Genomic DNA, 20367 nt, shown 5'->3' with positions numbered 1-20367 from the left:
TTAAAAAGGTACATTGGTCATTACAATGATACTCTGCAAACTACATCAGTTTTGACAAAGTTATCAAAGACACTTGAATAAGACCCGAGGAGCTTTCTGAAATACATCAAATGGATGTTCAAGGATGCTGCGTTTAAGTTACAGTTTGAATGAATTCAAAAGTTTTGAGGAAGAGAGATTCAGTGGCTTTGGATCATGGACCTTTGTAGTTTTAGTAGCATTTAACTGTACACTACACTGAAATGCTTTGAAAAGAAATCGAGAGGGATTCACACCCAAAATAAAGCACAGAACGTCCATCTCAGTGCTCAATGATGCATCACCTTTAAATTGGTTTAAACGGAATCCAAAAAAGTACAGCACCGATGGACTATTTCTCATCTCTTTATTTCACTGCTCCTCCCACCTCATCCCAGTGTCAATCAACCGTGAGACAATCATCGCTTTAGTGAACAAATGACAAACACCACGGCGGTGCAAAATAATCCATTACTTTTATTTGAGTTATTTAATCATGTGCGCTTTTCACATCAACATTTAGAAAGTAATGATATTGAAGGCGAGTTAGTGGGGCCGTTTGGAACGATCACATGGAGAGGTTTCAGTTCGAGAGAACCGTTCGCTGTGAGATGTCCTGGAGGTAGATGATGCAACAGTGCAGGGAGAAGGGTAGAGCTAGTCACGCGTTTGCTAGTCCACTGTTTTCATCAGGCACGGTTCCCTGTGACAGGACAGCGTGTGTCACCACCACAGTTGTGGCAGAACACTCATTCAGGACGAGTGCGCGCATAGCCACAGTTGGTCACACAGTGCTGTCATATAAGCATACAAATGTATAGGCCATCCTGTTGAAATGATGGCACAGCGAATCTGTCTGATTTAATGAACTGTATAGTAAATAAATGAATTCAGATTTAACCTCACGTATTTGCGCATCACGCTGTTGTATTTTGGGCTGGGGAGGGGCTTCGCGGATGTCTGGGTGTGATACTGCTATGATGCAAACACTTGCAAGTCACTAAATCTGTAACCTAAGACAAGTAATTGAGTTACTGAGCATATGACAAGAAATTGTGATGCTTACTATATTATGATATAGAGACCATATAATAAAACTAATATTGCGAGGAGCTGAAGATGTGAGGTCACGGTGCACCTTTTTTGTGTACCCTTCAACTCTTTCAGTGTGTGTAGAAAACTACAGTATTGATGCATGCATTAAACCTCATTGCTTTTAAATAAAACAACCCTAGTGGCTATATGAAGGTTTATTTGTATTTGTGTATGTGCATCTGTGTTTCTGGCCTCCGAATTACATCAGATATTTGTGACAGAACCCGAAAGCATTTAGGCTCTGAGATTCCACTCCCTTAAATGGAGATTGAGTCTCATCATTTCAAATTGACAAAGCATCAGGGCAGCACTATGTTATATCAAGTCAAGGTCAGTACGAATCAATGCTGTTTCACGGTTTAAACGGACAATAGCAGTAGAGACTAGTAGAGAAAATATTGTAAAAAGACTGTATAAAATGTTTCTCCTAGCATCGCACCTCCAACCACGAAGCTAAAAAACAGGAACATCTCTGTGGATCCCTCTCCATCCATCATGTACAACACACTTATATAACAGTAATAAAAGACACAGCTTGCGATGAGGATTTGATTTTGTATGTCTTTGGAGCATTCATAGCCATGTTGCTGCCTGTGGCCCAAAAGGAGAGGGAAGGAGAAGGGGGGCTGGGGGGAGTCTGGCGACTGGACACACTCATGTGGAAAGGAGGATCTGGCCTGGAGGGGCTCGGCAGACTCTCACAGCCTTCCCCCTTCGCTGTGGTTACTGCATAAGTCTATGTGTGTGTGTCGAGTGTGTGTGAGAGGCAACGTCAAGGAGGTAGGTGTCTGAGCCAACGAGATTCTGAATGTGAAATATGTGGGTGAAGTTAGTCATGTATGAGCATATATGAATGTTTGGCTGAATAAAATGTTTCTATGCCAAGAATGGGCATGTCACAGTGTGTGCGTTTGTATGTGATAATTTATACACTCATATTAGACTTTATTGTTTGGTTGTTTAGTGTTTGTTTGCACGCCTTTCCATACCCTTGGAGAATGCAGAGGATGGACACATAAGCCCTCCTACGGTGACAAACACACACGCGCGCACGCACGCAGTGATACACGCGCACGCACGCACGCACAGTGATACACGCGCACGCACGCACACACCTTGTTCTCTGACAGTGCCTTAAGTGCTTCGTTATGACAAATGGAAGCGGACGTGTTCTGCCCCATCGGGCTGTCTTCACATCCCTCTGCAATGACACAGAGCAGTGAGAGACAGCTCATCTGTACACAAATAAAATAATGTGAAAAACAAACATGAAACAAACAAACAAACACACACACACACACATTCAGCAGCATCATTCTGTTAGAAAATTACCTTCTATAACATAAACAGTGTTCAAAGCAAAATATTGTATATAGTGTATACACAGCAGAAATGCATACAGTGTGTCTCTGTAGACAGTCATACTGTATTTTCACAGAAAGGTGTGAAAGTGTGCTGGAGATCAGATGATTGGGAATAGGGGACCAGCTATTGAGTATATTTGGCTATATGCATCTCCCCTGCAGTGGAATTTGACTTTGTCTCAGTTGTGTCGTTAAATTTGGTTTGATGCGTTGCTGCAATTTTTTTGGTGACTAGTTGATACGTGCTGTCCTTTCCTTTAGCACTTTCCTATGAATAATCCATAAATAAATTATGGTTTGTAGCCAGTTAAATGTCTCCTACTAAAGTAGGTGCAAATAAAAAACTTTGTAAAACTTGCCTGAATCAGCATTGAAGCAGGAAGATCATTTTGAACGCCTGTTGTAGCGTAACTCTCCATCATGTCATGTTTGATAATCCATGACCAATTTAATTTCTTAATGGATCTATAACTGTGGCAAACTGAGCTTCCCGTTTTGATCACACTCATTCATGCAAGCACAGAGTTTTAAGATTAATGTCAATGTGGTTGCATAATATACTTACATAATGACATATCATCTCACATTGAGTCATCGATGTGACATTTTTGATAACTTTTGTGCCACCTTATGGGGCTGTAAAGGGGCTTTCGCTTTTTTAAAGCCCCCCTGTGGTTAAAATCAAGTTTTAAAGTTGTTTGTATGTCTATGTGGTAGGGGTTGCAAGTCAACATTAATGCTCTGACGCGACATTTAAAGCTTGATGTCGACTAGTCGTGGGTCATGTGATTTTGACACTGTACCTTTTAGAAGAGGCTGAGGACGGATGTCATTCCCACCTGCTTCAGTGGGATTCTGTCACACTCCCGGCAATAATATGTCATCTTGTCCTGCTTCCGGACTCATCATTCACAATTTGTTCTGTTTACGTCCACAACATTCAAGATTTGACCCAATTTCTTGGTTTTTTTTAAAAACATGATACATTTGCAGATGTACAAACATACTAAAATATCTAATCATAAAATTGTATTTGTATTCGTAGTACCGAACATTTATTTTATTTCTAGTTTACTTACATGTGCTTTGGAAGGATTTACTGGTTTTACCATGGTAAATCGCTGTGTAAAAATGGCCTTGCTTCATTGATATGTAGACATTATTTTGCGTGTATGAACTGTACATTATTATGCTGGTGTCTATGACATAAAATAAACACATCTGTGCTTATTTTTTGAGTAGGACGCACGCGCGCCTGACCCCCCAGTTAACTTCCGGCTTGCGTTTTGGCAGAGGTGGACAGTAACGAAGTAAATTTACCTGAGTACTGTACTTAAGTACACTTTTTGAGTATCTGTACTTTACTTGAGTATTATTTTTTCTGAGTACTTGCACTTTAACTTCACTACATTTGAAAGACAAATATCATACTTTTTACTCCACTACATTTATAAAAAGGTCCAAAAGTAGAAAATGGTTTCTATGCAGCGGGTTTCCTGTGTGCGCAATTTATCTGGCTTGCGATCTGCAGGACCTTTTACTGTTGCCAAGTATTTCAGTTTTTCTAAGCTCGCAGTTTTTCCGGCAAGCTTTGAATGGCCATTTGGCAGGTTTTTTTACAGAAATCTGGCAACTCTGGGATCTTCCCCGCTAAACTAATGTAAACGTAGGCGCTGCTACACCGTTGATAGCGCTCTAAAAAGACAAATAGAACAATAAAAGACGAAAAGGGCACATGTTAAAGTGTGGTGTAATCATCTGTGAGTTACGATCAGTCAAAGAGAAACATTGTCATGAAAATGATCGGTATAACGGCTAAACGGTAAATAAGCATCACATACACCTTGAGCTACGCGTGCGTGTTAACTTCTGATCTGCTGCTATATCATTGCATATATCACTGAAGTAACTATAGTTGAAGTATTCTTGTTGAAATAAAAACAATAGAACCCTGCCCAAAATACAACATAAAATGTAATGGATTTAATGGTTATAATGGGAATTGTACTATGGATACTTGTTGTCTACTTGTATGTGATGGATTCTATTGGTGGGATGGTAAATCCTATTGGAATAAAACCCAAAACACACTACAAAGAGGAATTTAATTTAAAAATCTCATTCTAATTCAAAAATTCATTGTTTTTTTCAGCAGGGATGGTATTTGCAGTAAAACCACAGTATCCACAAATTGACCATTTTCTATATATAGGAACCATACTCCAATCTTTAGTAAAACCACAGCAACTAAAATACCATAGTTTCATTATACTAGCTATAGTTTATGTTTGTAGTTAAATTATGGTAATACAAATGGTAATAAATCCAACAAACACATGGCTTCTACACTTTATTATTTACAAGAACCTTACTACTTATTGGTAAATTGCTGCTAAAACTGGTAAAGGGAATATACAAAATAAAATACAAAATAAAAGAACACTGCTCATAAATACATATAGGCCTAGGGGGCTAATGAGGATAATTAGGCTAAATGATCATACAGGATTATATCTAAACTAAACATATGTGTGCTAAACATATAAAGCTCTTAAAGGAGTTGCTCACTGCAAAATTTGCCCCCATTGACTTTCCATAGTAGGAATAAAAACTACTATGGAAAGTCAATGGGGGCAAAATTTGAAGTGAACTATTCCTTTAATACAACTGATACTGTGAGCTACTCAGTGTATTCAGTAGGTTGCTTCAGATGCATAAGGTATACGACAATAAAGCAATGCACAACCGACATAAAGGAAATTTACTTTTAATACTTGAGTACTTTTAAAAGCACGTACTTCTGTACTTTTACTTAAGTAAGAATCTGTCTTTACAACTTTTACTTGTAGTGGAGTAATATTTGACCAGTAGTATCTGTACTTTCACTCAAGTAAGGAAGTTGTGTACTTCGTCCACCTCTGCGTTTTGGCTATAGTGTCTATAACTATTTATATTTTATTTAATTTATGTTATGTTATTATTCATTTATATTATTATTTTATTGTATAATAACTGTATTAAATAAACGATTTGTTGAATTTTGTTGTATGTTCAATCAGTGGCGGCTGGCCAATAGAGGGCGCTAGGGCGCCGCCCTCCCTGAGCTACGCACACAAAATAATAATTATATAATTTTTTTAATGTACATTTGCGTAATGTAATGTTATAGATAATCATCTGTGGAAAATATATGTTTTCATCATCAAAATATGGCCTCTCTGCACGTTTCCACAGGAGGCGGGTCTTTGTAGAATTTAGTCATATCCTGATTCAAGATATACATATATTTAAGACGTGACATAAAATGTACCCAATCAGCGTCCACAAATCTTATCTAAAATGGGCGATTTTTCTGTCGCCCCAAACTGCTAAAATCAGGGCTGACTTGTAGTGGCGCAATTTCCAATTGTGTGACAATGGCGGGCGCAGGTAATTCCGGACACGAACCTAACTCTGTAAAATCTCTACTCCAATGTATGTTTGAGAAGAGAACGTTGTCAGAAAAACTGAAGGTAAAGGGGCTGGGTCCAGATCAGCCTGGCCTCTTAATCAGACAGCAGACAAGCGAAAAAGGGAAGAAGTACACGCGAAGCTTCTCTTCCCGTTGGTACACGGAATAAACAGGTAACTAGATGTTCTTTAACTTTGTTGCTTGCTGATATTGTTTGCTGTGCCAGTGTGCCACAGCCAGAGGCGGATTAACCATATGGGCCATTGGGCGAGTGCCCAGGGGCACCAAGACTTTAGGGGCACCAAATAAACCCGCAATAAATATAATTTTTTTTAAATATAAATGTACATAAGCACTTGATTTTTAAGACTTAAGTCACGCATCTAGTGATGGGTCGTTCATGAACGATTCGTTCTTTTTGAACGAATCTTTAAAATGACTCGGGAGTAACGAGTGTCTCAGCGAGTGATTCGTTCATTTTGTGTTGACTGCGCATGTGCAACATTGTACCAGAAACAGTAATGAAGTTCGCCTCTCGAGTCATCGGGTCCGAGTCCTTTCGTTCTTTTATACCGGAAAGAGAAATGATTAGTTCGTCTCTCGAGTCATCGGGTCCGAGCCCTTTTGTTCTTTTGTCAAATGGTAGCTCCGCAGGCAAACCTGCAGCCTGTACCGGAGTCTTCGAGTCCGAGTCTTTAACGTGACGTGACCACTTCCCGGATCATCAGTCAAATGCATGATGTACGTGTTATATGTTGTATTATAGGAAGAAATATTATAAAATGATCAAAAGATATAAACATCTCTAAAACGTACCGTTCTGTTCTTTTTTCTGTCAGTATATTCATAAATGTTTCTTGTGGATTTCTGCATGTGTTTTTAATTGATCTTAATAACTAACTATTTTGCATAAGAACTGTGCTGGCAAAATATAAACATAAGCAACACTAGTAAAGTCAGTGTTTATGTCTAATGCATATATTACACAAGTGATCTCTTATTAAATAATTGCACATTTAAATGATTTCAATAGCCTATTATTATTTACTTTGCAAACTGCATGAGACTTTTTAGTAAAAAACAACAACCTGTAAACCTTATTGCATACCTGAGTGACCCAAAATTGTTAATGAATTATAAATACATAACTTTACAGACATGCTGTCAGGAAATAATTAAATAACTGTTTCTCATAACTTGTCCCTAACTACAATATAAGTTATTTCTTATTATATATCTGATCAAAACTAGCATAAATAAACGTTTTGGGGTAATTTGGCTATTAACATGCAACATTAATTTAACTCTGCTCAGATGAACGAAATGGCTCGAAAAAAGATTCGTTCATTTTGCTGAACGAGATTCAAACATCCGAATCGCAAAAATGACTCGAACTTCTCATCGCTACACGCATCTGCCTAAATAGGCGTGGCACCATGTGCGGGAATACCCCCACTTCAGATAAAAATGGTTCTGTCCTCCTCACTTTTTCGACACATCTCCGCCAACATCCCCGCCCATGTTATCTGGTTAGTTACATAGATTTGAGTGAATTAACATTTAGCCAATCACAAGTGAGTGTTATGAGGCGAGTTGTCTTTCGTATACACTTTAATCTTCAAACAGATGGAAGCGGGAACGATGCAGAGCGCATTGTTGTAGCGGAGACTAAAAATGCGGGGATTAGCACTGATTAATAAATGTATATATACATGGCATGCGTCAGAAATAAGATGTTATAGTGCCGATAATGTATGCTAATAGTAAGTGGAGGTAAGGCCACTATTTAAGGTCCAAACCTGGGCTTTAAAGTGAAAGTGAAGAACGGTGTCATCACTATAGCAATCAATTCATGTGTCCTTTTTAGTGGAGTACACTTTTATCTTAGTACTTATGTGATCATTTAGAAGAAGAATATACACATACTGTGCTTAAATAGAGCGTTTGAATAGCTGTATAGCAGTTAAAATAGTAACAATAACGTTTCATGTTATTTGAATAACCTTGTCATATACTATCTGGTGAATGCCACTTTGGTGAATTAAAGTCCCAATGTCCTGAAAATCTGTACATTGTTCCATTGTCCCCCTAATGTGAATACATACATGCAAACTGTGTGTGTGTGTGTGTGTGTCCCTGTACCCCACTTTGTGCACGCACAACATTTACACTGTTAAAAAAATGTTAGTGTTTTTTTTCACTACATCAAAACCTGAAATGTAACGTTACAACAGAAAGCAGGTGCCCCTTAACTACAGTAGGCCTAATTGTTAAAAATACTTAATCGAAAAGAGTTTTTGTGTGTGTTCTATTCTACAAAAGTGTCATGTTAATGTGTAATTCTTGTAAAATAGTAAATTGTAAATTGCTGAGTTTCATTCTTATAAAATCTTTTAATATATAAATCTTTTAATGAGTGGATTCATGCGTGTGGGGTGATTTATGTGCCCTCAGCTGTCTCCCGGGGGCACCCATAAGTCCTAAAGCTCCCACAGCTAGGCTTGCCAAAACCGCTCCGATTAGCCTTTGCTGCCGATATTGGACGTCCGCCCAGGATTCACACTCCCCTCTGGATTTGCCTGGGGATTCGCTCATCCAACCCTCATCCCCCACACCTATCCTACCACCTTATTTCAGGGACATGGGGATATAATCCCGGATGATACCACGAATGAGCCGCCATTTGGCCTACTAGCTTCCTTCCGTTTATTGACTCTTCCGCGGACTGCGCAACAGCCGTGGTGACTGCACAGGATATTATACACCTCTCTAATCACCCAGCAAAACATCACTGCCGCGACACATGTATAGTGGCCAAAATGCAGGGCGACAATCGTTTCTAATCTGCCAAAGTGCACAGTCACTCACACGCTCCCTTCAGACATCCGCGTCACCACCACTCGCACGCAAGACAGTGAGGCGCGCACAAAGCAGTTTGCGGTGTTAACAAACTTTTGACAGAAAGCTCATAGCAACATGAATGTAGTTTGTCTGTAGGACATATGCACATATACATAAATCCTACAGTTTGTTACCCAGACGGACGCGTAGTCTACTAATTTATTAAAATTTATGTCTGAAAACGGGAAATACTGTATATAAATGAGAACGGCTTTATTGTGCAATTAGTTGTGATAAAATGTTAAAAACTGTACAGTACTGTATGTAACTATTTAGAGAGTAAACGCAAATACGAAGCAATGACGTCTTTGCCTATGCTAATTAGCACTGCTGCACAGATCAAATTTTGTCCCGTATTTCATAATAACAAAGTTGGCAACCCACAGCCCCACCTCAAAAAAATTTCACCAGCCGCCACTGATGTTCATTTTATTAAATAAAAAAGCGTTGAGTGGGTCCTGTAGTTCGGTCGCATTTAAAGAAATATAAGTTATTAGTTGTTATTAAACATTTATTCTAATTTGGCTTCAGACGCTCTGGTGGGTCTTGGCATCAGCATTGGGTGCTCGTATGGCACGAGACATTACTCTGCCTTTATAAACTGTAACTTAACTGTGTTTTTTCGTGCCGTTTGTTAATAAAATATACACATGTGCTTTAAAACAGGGCTTCCCAAATCCCCACTATCCCCTGTTTAAAGTATTCAAACGTTGCGCGCAAATGCGCACTTGCACCCTATTCTATGGGATGAAATTTATCTCAAAATGATTAACAAATGCATGTGCAGTCATCCGTGAACGTCATACATGTTACGCATGTATTTTACTATCCACAAACAAATGCCTTATGATTTGAATCTGTGAAATTTAGATTTTTACAAACATGAGACGATTTGTACAAATACAGACAGATTTTTGAATACAAATGTTGTATTTTGTGTTAATATATAATCATTTTGCGCACACCAAGGACAAGTTGTGCACATGTGTAACAAATAAACACATGCATAAATGCAGGAATAAATAATTAAATAAATAAATACATGCATAAATAAATAAATAAATTAGGGATGCACGATAAATTATCGGCCATATCGGTATCGGCCGATAAATGGTCATTTTTATTGTTATCGGTATCGGCCGATAATAAAATTTAGGCCGATATATTATACCCAATAAGTCATAAATCATTTCCTCTGGTTAAACTTCTTCAGCTGCATGCTGAAGTTAAAATACTATACAGTACTGTCTTTCTGTCATGATCATTCACTTACTGCTATTAGCAAAACATTGTTGATGTAGGTGCAGCATGTATATGCAGTATTTATGAAAGTGTAAATTATAGGAACAAAAGCATATTGTTTGAATCAGACTGCTGTCTGAATGCTTTCTGTCTCGAGACCTGTTAGACTTGTGGCTATTAAGAAAAATGTTCTGGCTTGCGCTGTAAGAACATCTATAATTTGCTTATTAAATAAAAAATTTACCAGAAAAGTTTGAAGGTTATAGTACCATTAACTAGTGTAAAGTAGGCTTGGTACATGATTTTCAGGGGGAAAAAAGAGAACTAACTGTCACCTTGTTTTCTGCAATGAATGTTTTCATATAAAAGCAGTTGTCCACTTTTTGCCTTTTTTTCAGTGTTGGAAATTTATATTAATATCAAGATACTGTATATCGGCCAATACATCGGTTATCGGCTTCCAATATTAAAGAATCACCGGTTATCGTCATCTGGCAAAATGTACATATCGGTGCATCCCTAAAATAAATAGATAAATACATGCATCAACTTTGTACCATTTTTTGTAATACCACATTTATTTCTGTATTCCTACATTTATCTATAAATTTCTACATTGATTTATTCATTTCTATATTTATTTATTTCTATATTTCTGTGTCCGTATGTTAATAAGGTAGGCGGTGCTCTTCCTCTCTCGATTGGTTAGCTCTAGAACCGCTGCAGCTACTAGCCCTGTTAAAGATGGCAGGTGTTTTAAGAATGATTGCTAATGATTTACGATCATTAGCAAATATCATTGATCTTCAACCTAGCCACTATTGAGTCAAAGTAGGGTCACATATATTTGCAACAAAAAAAGGTTTGCAAACAAAAAAATAAGTTTTGCAAAATAAAAATAAAGATTGAGCAAAAAAATACAACTGCAAACCAAAATAATGAATCGTGAAATAAAACTTAGGTATTGAGAGAAACAAAATAAGTTTTGCAAACAAAAAGAAAGTTTTGCAAAAAAATAAGTTTTTTTTTCCCGAAGAAAACCTTTAACAGCAATGATTTTGCAACACATCCCAACAAACATTTGGACGTTTAATGACCGTTGAAAAGACGTCAGTCCGACACGTCCCATCACGGTTGAAAAATAGTTTCAAAATGAAAGTTGAACGGACGTCTTTGACGTCACCTGGCCGTGATTTCCACGTCTTTTCTACTCGTCCCTGGACGTCCAAATTTGTCCTCTTCTGGACGTGTATTATTAGATATGTTGCTGCTTAATTTAAGCGTATATATAAGCCTGCGTTTAACATAACCACACACCCATTGTGTTACATCGTGTAAGGCAAGCAATTATGTCTTAAGGTTTACGTGTCTTAAATTGACATAGTTTCTAAAAAAGTAAAAAATCGGTCCAGTCTGACCTGAACGTCTATACAACATTTTAATCACATGTACATCACAAACAATAACACATTATTCGTGGACTTAGGCAAAAAGAAGTGTTTTAATTTATCACAGCATATTTTATAGTGAACATCACATTTTTTAATTGTCTTCCATTTGTTAATCAGCTACTATTCAAACAAGAAAACAAAAATAGTAGAATTTCAATAGCAATGGAGTTTTACATTAATGTTAAGCAGCCATTAATCAAACACGAAAATAACAAAAGTTAACACATATATAACTACTTTAGTCTTTCCATTTTTTTATTGGTTCCCGACCACCAGCTCTTCCAGGAGTTTGAATCATGTGTTCCACCATTGATGTATGGAAGTCAGATTAGTTGTAGTTGCTCTTTTGAACAATTGATGAACAATAGTTTATTTGTATTTGGATACTATATTTACAGGCTATTTTGCCACACCAGTGTTTTTATTCCCACACCCATCAAATCTTGTTGCAAAACAGTCTCTAGCTATTACTTTATTTATTAATGACGTCGTCAACTTGTCGACGCAACTTTTATCACATAATTGTCGACTTCCTACTCATTTATTTGGCCACCTCATTTTTCCCCAGCAGAACAAGCAGTTCAATAGGCCAGGATGGTGTAGCATTTAAAACACACCATAAAATGAATTGAACATAAAATACAATTAGACCTAAACTTGTCCAATTATGATACACACTACTGCATTCAGATGATTAGATGATAGATTCAATTTTTATTGTCATTGCACATGTACAAGTACAAGGCAACGAAATGTGACCTCTGCATTTAACCCATCCAGAGAGTAGTGAACACACGTACCCCCGGAGCAGTGGGCAGCTATCACTGCAGCGCCCGGGGAGCAAGTAGGGGTAAGGTGCCTTGCTCAAGGGCACCTCAGTTGTTACCCGCCGGCCCTGGGAATCGAACCGGCAACCTTCTGGTCATGAGTCCGACTCTCTAACCATTAGGCCACACAACTGTCAGACCAGTGTTAAGAGGATCTTCGCTCACAGTGGTTGAATTTTAAAGAGTGACCTAGTAACACTGTGTGTCTTGAAGGGTTTAGTAGACTAGTTTAGAGCCATAAATGTTTCAGTCAGGCTGTGTTATGATGTGTCTTACATCTTAGTGCTTTGGACGATGCATAAGATTAAATCAGCGGTTGTGGAAGGCACTTGGTGAGAGATGCGGTTGGAATGAAGAGATAAAAGGGCACTAGGGCCTAGCTGCCCCTAAACAACCATTACTGCGTGAGGAACTCCAAGGTGTCAGAGTGAATTAGAGCCGCCCGGTAGGCTGGCATGGCTGATATGTGTATTTTGCAGAGCAAAGGGCAGTAATGGAAATAATAAATATTGTTAATAAAACGTTATTCATAATTACTATTAATAATGGGGTATCCTTTCAAATGTCACTGTTCCTTCAGTGAAACACTTAAGTTTACTTTAATAATAAAATGAGCCAGGCAGCTTTTTTAAATGTAAGTGAAATGTGGGGTATTATACATTTTTAACATACTACATCCACTGTTTTCATTGTCATGTGACCTTATGTTTTTAGTTTTAATTTGTTTATATTTAATCCATCTCTGTATTTGCAAAAAATATTCTCAATAACATCCCTTAATAGCCTTATATATTTAATTTATTGTAGACAGGCGACACATACTGTAAATGAAAAAAGTAACCTTTTAACTCATAAATAAACGCCCCTAATCAACACACAGACTTAAAAATGAGCCTCTTGCCATGCTTCATCCTCGTGAGATGTTTGACAGCGAGAGATAAGCAGGGATGTGGCTAAGCTGAATCCGGTCCCCGATGAGCCAGTGATCACCTTCAGCCGTGGAGAGAGGAAGGCCAGAGGGAGATGGAAACGGGCAACTCAGTATGATTAGGTGTGTGCTTTCTGTACAAACAATCAACATGGCAGATGTGCCACTGTGAATTACCTTGTAATGTTAGCGAAAGCTAATCCCTCAGCACATTCATGCCCTTTGCTCTCTTTATCAAATGATGTCTGCTGATATGAACGGAGCATGTTGTCAGAGATACCACAGACAAGGCCATGGGGAAGAGGAACTGTGCTATTAACAGTGCATTTACATCCTGATATATGACTTATGGTTTACATTTTGTCTGTCATTCAAGATTTTAAGAGAACACATATGGCTTAATTCAGCTAAGAATTATAACGTTCTGATTTGTCAAATTTATAGACACATTTTTACCAACGGTTTTGGTAAAAGCTACTCATTTCTATTGTGAATTAGCTTTAGCCTGTGCCACGTCTTACTGCGAATGACATTCATCATCTAAAAAGACAAGTGCATATTCCCTTGCTAGTGAGCAGTGCTTTTGATGTAGAGCAAAATGTGTATACTCTCACGTTTGGCTACCGTATTGATTAAAACATGGTCTGCTACACTTTTATATTTGGTGAGGCATTTACTTTAAAATTGGTATAACGTTCTTATAAATGGAATATGACATGACATTGCACCAGTGTTAGTAGATTAAAGGTGGGGAGAAAGAACTATATTTGACGTGACTGAGTTTGTAGCTGACAGACGGGGGGGGGTATTTTTAACAGCTGAAGTTTCCAATAAGTGTCTTGGCAAACTCAGCCAACTTTGTCTTATCCAGCTCCAGATGGACAGTTGCGCTGATACCTCTACTTATTCATTTCACGTCAGAAAAATGAATGAATGCCTATAGGTTTATTTTTCTCATTTCTGCGATTATGCTCCCACGTCCCTCCCTCCCAGTTTGTCCTTTGTCCAGAGAGATTTGCAGCTGTGCCGCTCTATTGGTATTGTGCTTTGAATGACTTTTATGTACTAATGACTCTGTTTAATGAAACCTTGTAAAATTCTGCACATGTGAAGGAAGCCTAATTTAAAGGCTGGGAGATTTCTACTTCACTCGACTGCCTGGTTGGACATTGGATTTCTTAATAGTTCCCAGAATCCACATATCTGGAAAATAGATTATGTTCAGTACGTTTAAAATATCTTTCAGATTCTGTCATAAATTTGAGAAGACGATACTCATTTTGTATCTTGCCTCATGTGTGCCACAAACGCTAGATCATTACGTAAGTTACTGTTAATGATGAAAACTGAACATGCATCCCAGCTAGGTAAAGCTCCATCAGCCTTTACGGTTCATAGTATCACCATAGCAACGCTCCTAGAGACTAAACACTTATAAATGGCTATGTCATCCATCTTTATAGGGTAGACTGAATGTTTCAGCAGTACCAGATATTAGAAACGGTCTAATAAATACCAAAGACTGACAGAAATATACACCTCACAAAAATTAAAAAGGCTATGAATCACGAGCACATTAACAGGTGTTTGTCCTGAAGCCTGTTTGTGCTACATAGACAACTCATTGATGTTCCTAGCAGGTGGTTTCACTGTTAACCACCATCACGGCTAATGCAGAGGATAGACAGCATCATATGCAGTGTGTACTTATAGAGGAAGGTTATGGGAGGACGTGGAAAGATCAGAGGCTCTCAGCAGCTTGGGAAAATTTTAACACAGAGCCAAGTAGCATGGAGATGAGAATGCATCTGTGTATATACAGGCTGAATAGCACTGCCATCTAGAGGCTTCTGTAGCCCACAGCCACGTGATGGTGAGGATGTGTGGGATCATATGAAGCCTCTCTTGTCAGAATCTCTAATTCCATGTTAAATGACCTGTCATATGCCATATATTTAGCACTGATGCTGGTATTACTCTTAGTAATGAGTCTTCTCTCAGCATGGATGGTTTTGTTCTATCACCGGGAGCGTTAAGGTAATAACAAATGCTGGCAGACTACTCTTTCTCACTCCTGACTAATCAAAGCTATCCATTCAACACATGCAGTGAGGTCTGCAATGAGCACCATAGATCTTCTCAAAGAGTAAACCATAGACCAGTAAATCTCAAAGCGTCGAGATCAGCCAGAAGAATCCATTTAGTTTATATACACATTTCTTTCATTAAGGTTTTGTAGTTACAAATCCGTACAACTTATAAACTTAAGCAGGGTAGTTTGTTCAACGTTAACCATCACGTCTGTATTAAGGCATATCGGGGAAGGAGGTTGTGCTAAAGTGATGGGTACAATTAAGAGCACCTTATAAGGATTCCTGCTGAATTGTTTTTGTAATTCAGACACAAGCTCCAGGGGGTCTACTTTAGATTTTCGTATTCCTCCCCTCGAGTTTAGCATCGAGTGTCTGATAAGAGGAAAATTAAAAGTAGAAAAGAGATCGATCGACTGCCCTGTATTAAGACTCCCTCTCTATTCCCTCTGGCGGTGTCTGATAGTTTCACACTCCCAACTCCTCCTGTTTTTTTACTGTATAGACTGCCTGCAATGTTTTTTTACTGTAATGGAGCATATAATTCCCATAAACTGTGTCATTTGAGGAAATTTTCCCTCCCTAGTAAAGTATTTAAAATGGCAGGACAGGTTAAGGGATTATTCATATACAGTTTAACAGTATTTGCACACCAATAACATATAAAGTCCCCCCGTGGTCGATAATTTTATCCCTTAAAACTAATCGTTGGCCCTCAGAATTACACATTTAAGCTTTTTTTCCCCTGTGAAAATAATTTTCCTGCTATAAAATAGCTTGAATGTACATCTCAGCTTCATTAAAGGTCCAGTCAGTGAAATCTAGCGGCAAGGTTGCGAATTGCAACCAACCGCTCACTCCACCCCTTCCCCTCCCAGTCGAAACACTACGACAGCTGACAGAACATGGTGAATTATATGCAAGGGGACCTGCGGTGTATGTAGATAGAAATAGCTCATTCTAAGGTCATAAAAACATAACGCTTCATTGTGTAAGCTCTTTATACACCTCTGAAGACATAGTTATGTATATTATATTGCATTTCTGTCAATAGATCCTCCAAAAATTACACATTGGACCTTTAAGTATACGCAGACACATGCATATGCAATTTAGCCCCACCTCCACTCAATCGCACTCAGCAGTTCCAGATGCTGCTAAAAGTGAAACTGAGAGCTGACACAGCAGTGCAGTGATCATTTTAGCCAAATTTATGCATCACCTTTGTATATTTATGCCTCAAACTGCTGATCCACAGGGGTCAAATGAGTTGACATGATTGGTTACAGATTTATGATGTCGTAAACAGAGGCTGTTTCAAACCACATTTTTTAAATCGTCTTTGGTAACCTGCAGTTTTATGGAGAAAATACTCAGTAATGGTTAAAAATGATACATTTGCACATGGTTTGTCTTAAAGAATATTAAAAACAAATATTGTTATGTAATATCAATGAAGAGGTGTAATGTTATGACATAAAAGTGACATTTTGGGAGCTGAAGACAGTAGTAGAAAAGATGAGCTTGTTTAGGATGACAGCAAGAATATCGCAAGTATTACAGCTAATATCTAACCGAGTATAATGAACAGATTGCAACAATGTCTTGAATTTCTCTTCCGTTATGAGAAAAAACACAGTATGTGATACTTCTAACAAAACACATACTACACACATGGCTAAAACATGGCTTAACTATAATAGCAAAACAAAGAAACAAGGACCGCTCTCTTTAAAGCGAATCAGTTTATTTGGTTTACAAAAATGTATCTATACAGTATGTAATTTCTCCCGGTATAAAATGTGTGACTCATTCAGTGAAAATGTACATCTAGATGCATTTACAGCGCAAGCAATCATACCAACAAATGAGCATGGAAATGCGACCACATACTACTGGCAGCCACTACTGTTGAAGAGGTAGCTTCCACGGTTAAACAATGCATCCCATTTTTGATTAGATTAGTCCTACAAAAATAATTTACCACATGCAGACGTTTCTAAAAGTCACACAGGCATACACACACACACACACACACATAGACACACAATGATTTGGAATTCTGTCAGTTCTATTGGCTATGACCTGCAAGGCTTGTTTAAAATTGTCAGCTGATGCCACAGCTTATACTGTATGACTGGCATTATGGCATCTGTGAGAAGACCGCTTCTGTGTAAAAGGCAAACAAACACCGTCACCTGAACTCTTGAACACATGGACAAAGGTGTACAAGAGGGCTCATGATGATTATATGTTGCTCTGGATGCTTGAACACGCTATGGTCTCCTTAGCTACTCAAATGAATGCTACCATTTTATGTAAAGAGAAAAAATGGCTTTTTGTTTGATACAAATCTTGATGTAACATCGGAATTTGTCTTTCACATAGAAAGTAGTAGGATTATTTGGACAGGGAGGAGCTGACCCTCTAAAACCTTTATTTTTCACTTTAACCAGTGTACAAAATTCATATTAAAATGATATCTTATTTTTTTGGATCAGGAGTAATAGCAGAATAAAAGAGTGTCATTTGCCATTCATTCATTCATTCGTTATGTCTTAAAATAAATTAGTAGAAAATGACAAGTGATTAAGGAAGAGCTCTGGTCAAGACATCCATTGTCAATGTAGAATATAAATTACTCTCCATAACAGCTAATAGCAGAGCATTGGCATAGCATGGCCGGCTTACTCTAGCAGCTGAAAGAGAGGACTGTGATTTTACAACCACTTTCAGAATAAACATAAAAGGAAGGAATGTCTTAAAGAAAACAAGAACACGACGTGTACACAAACATGGTCTATGGTTCTAGATTACATTCTCATTGGCATACTGGAACTCCAGCATGAGGAACAGTGCTACATGGGATCCCCTGCCATAATTAGAATTTATGACAGGGAATAAGGTAAAGATAACATTCCTAAAACATTGATTGATCAAACATTTCTGACCGGTGAAATGGCACATATATCCCTGCTTTAAAATCAAAAAGGCCGATGTTAAAAGAATAAAGGTATCTAAAACAATGAACAGGTGAGTTATATTCTCTACCAAACAAAAAGGCAGGCACTGGAAGATAAGATCATCATCTGTCAATCAGCACTGGTTGCCACTGCAACTGAATTTGGCTGAGGGGGACAGGAAACAGAAAACAAGCATTGTTGTTTGCTGACAACGTTTGGCTCAGAGAGTCTTTCTGTATTGTCAGATTCCCTTTTCGTGGATCAAGGATTCAATCTATCCTCACAAACACATGCTCCCCCCCAGGTGTAAGAAAAAAGAGAAAAAGTGCTTCCGGTCTGTTTGTGTCTCCATGGCTCTGCAGCCACATCTACAGCACCTCCCTGTTCTCCATCCTTTCTGAGCAGGGACGCTTCACACCCTGGAAGACTCTGTGAGCGGTGTGTGAGCGCTTGGGGATGTGAGCTCAGTCTGTCATGCGGGGGATGTTGTATGAGTAATGTACCAAAGGGAGACCGCGGCTTTGACAGAAACACGCTCGCCCGCATGCCTGCACCTGTTCCGAACTGTCCGACACAAACGAATCGCCCTCGTCTCCGTATTCGGACTGGGCGGAAAGCGTCCCGGTGTCCGGCCAGTAGCCCTCTGAGCTCAGGCACTGGGGCGCGTTTGCCATCAGGGCGGGGCAGCTGTGCGACTTCACTAAATGTCTGCAGGCTGAGGAAGAGGAGGAAGAAGAGGAAGATGATGTCCTGATGTGGAGGGCGGCATCACAGTGTTCGCACATTCCCCTGGTGTCAGCGTGAAGCTTTGTGTACATTCCGCAGTCGTAACCGATGTCGTTGGACACCCCCTCACTGTCATCAGATGTCGCCAAGCCCCCTGCTACCGTCCCCTTGGTAACCGCTTTACCAACCCTCCCGCTGCAACCTCTGCCCCGTCCCCGAAGATGAAGCCAGTCATATCGGAAGGAGGGACTGAAGCAGACATACAGGACGGGGTTCAGGCAGGCAGAAAGAGGAAAGAATATGAGAGTCACCGATTTGGCCATCTCGGGTCCTCCCACTGCATTACTAGTCCCGGCCAGCAGAGGAGCAAAAGAGAAAGCCGCCACTGGGCAGAAGAAGATGCAGTTGGTGAAAATAAGCCAGGCTATATGCCGTACAGACCCGGCCTGCTCAGGGTCAGCCAACTGGGCCCGACCTAACCTGCAGTATAGACGTGTATAGTCCATGGCACTCAGCAGGTAAGCTAGTGTATTCATTAGCACCAGCGCTACTGTGAACCCCAGGCCTGGTCCAGGACCTCCAGAAAAGGGCAGGCAGAGGGGTGAGCCCATAGCTGAACCGTGATACAGACTGAGGCAAGCGGCTGCCACGGCCACCAATCCCAGCAGGAGCGCGGTGATACCGAACCTCCTTCGTCCTTCCCTTCTTTCGCTGCTGGATCTCAGAGCTCCTGCCTTCCCCATCAGAGTCCTCACGGCCAAGCAACGCTCCACTGCAGCTAATGCCAGCAGCAGCACGGCCCACTCGGAAGAGAACATGGCAAGGAAGCCCACCAACTGACATCCCACGCCTGTTTCCCACCACACACCGTACTCTGCGAATGAGCCCCAGGTGGCAGCGTCCAGGAGCGTCAGTGCTGCCACGTACACCCCCGTAAGCAGGTTGGCGGAGGCCAGGAGAGCCACCAGAAGGCGGGCCGGGGAGAGACGGGAGGTGCATGAGGAGAAGGTGGCTGCGAGGACCAGGCAGTTGAAGAGCAGAGCCACCAGGCAGATGAACCACACGGTCAATCTGATCATCCAGCTACCCAACAAATGTTCACAGGGTTTAAATGCACCTGTAATAAATAAAGACAGAGAGAAAGAGACATAAAAAAGTGTAAGAAGCTAATTCAATAATTTATGCCGATAAAAGCAGAAAAACAAGGATTAAAAGGGAAAGATATGTATGGAGGACCAAACCTACAACAATTAATGAATTAAAACATAAATATATGTCATAATTTTAAATAAATGAATGAATATAAAATAA

The 20367-nt window shown here is 39.4% G+C and overlaps 2 protein-coding genes across 2 annotated transcripts in view; one reads left to right on the top strand and one right to left on the bottom strand.

Moving 5' to 3' along the window:
* The window catches only part of kcna4 (potassium voltage-gated channel, shaker-related subfamily, member 4), a 119252-nt gene that overhangs the window by 56529 nt on the left and 42356 nt on the right, over nt 1–20367 (top strand). The window lies entirely within an intron of this gene.
* Nucleotides 17098–20367, bottom strand: part of lgr4 (leucine-rich repeat containing G protein-coupled receptor 4) — a 48065-nt gene continuing 44795 nt past the window's right edge. Inside the window, exon 19 of the mRNA XM_057345647.1 lies at nt 17098–20173. Coding sequence (XP_057201630.1) covers nt 18795–20173 — 1379 coding nt within the window. The 3' untranslated portion in view covers nt 17098–18794. The remainder of the gene's footprint in view (nt 20174–20367) is intronic.

This window comes from Triplophysa rosa, linkage group LG1 (assembly GCF_024868665.1).
Source record: "Triplophysa rosa linkage group LG1, Trosa_1v2, whole genome shotgun sequence".
Taxonomy (NCBI): domain Eukaryota; kingdom Metazoa; phylum Chordata; class Actinopteri; order Cypriniformes; family Nemacheilidae; genus Triplophysa; species Triplophysa rosa.
This window is presented reverse-complemented; position numbering and strand designations above follow the sequence as displayed.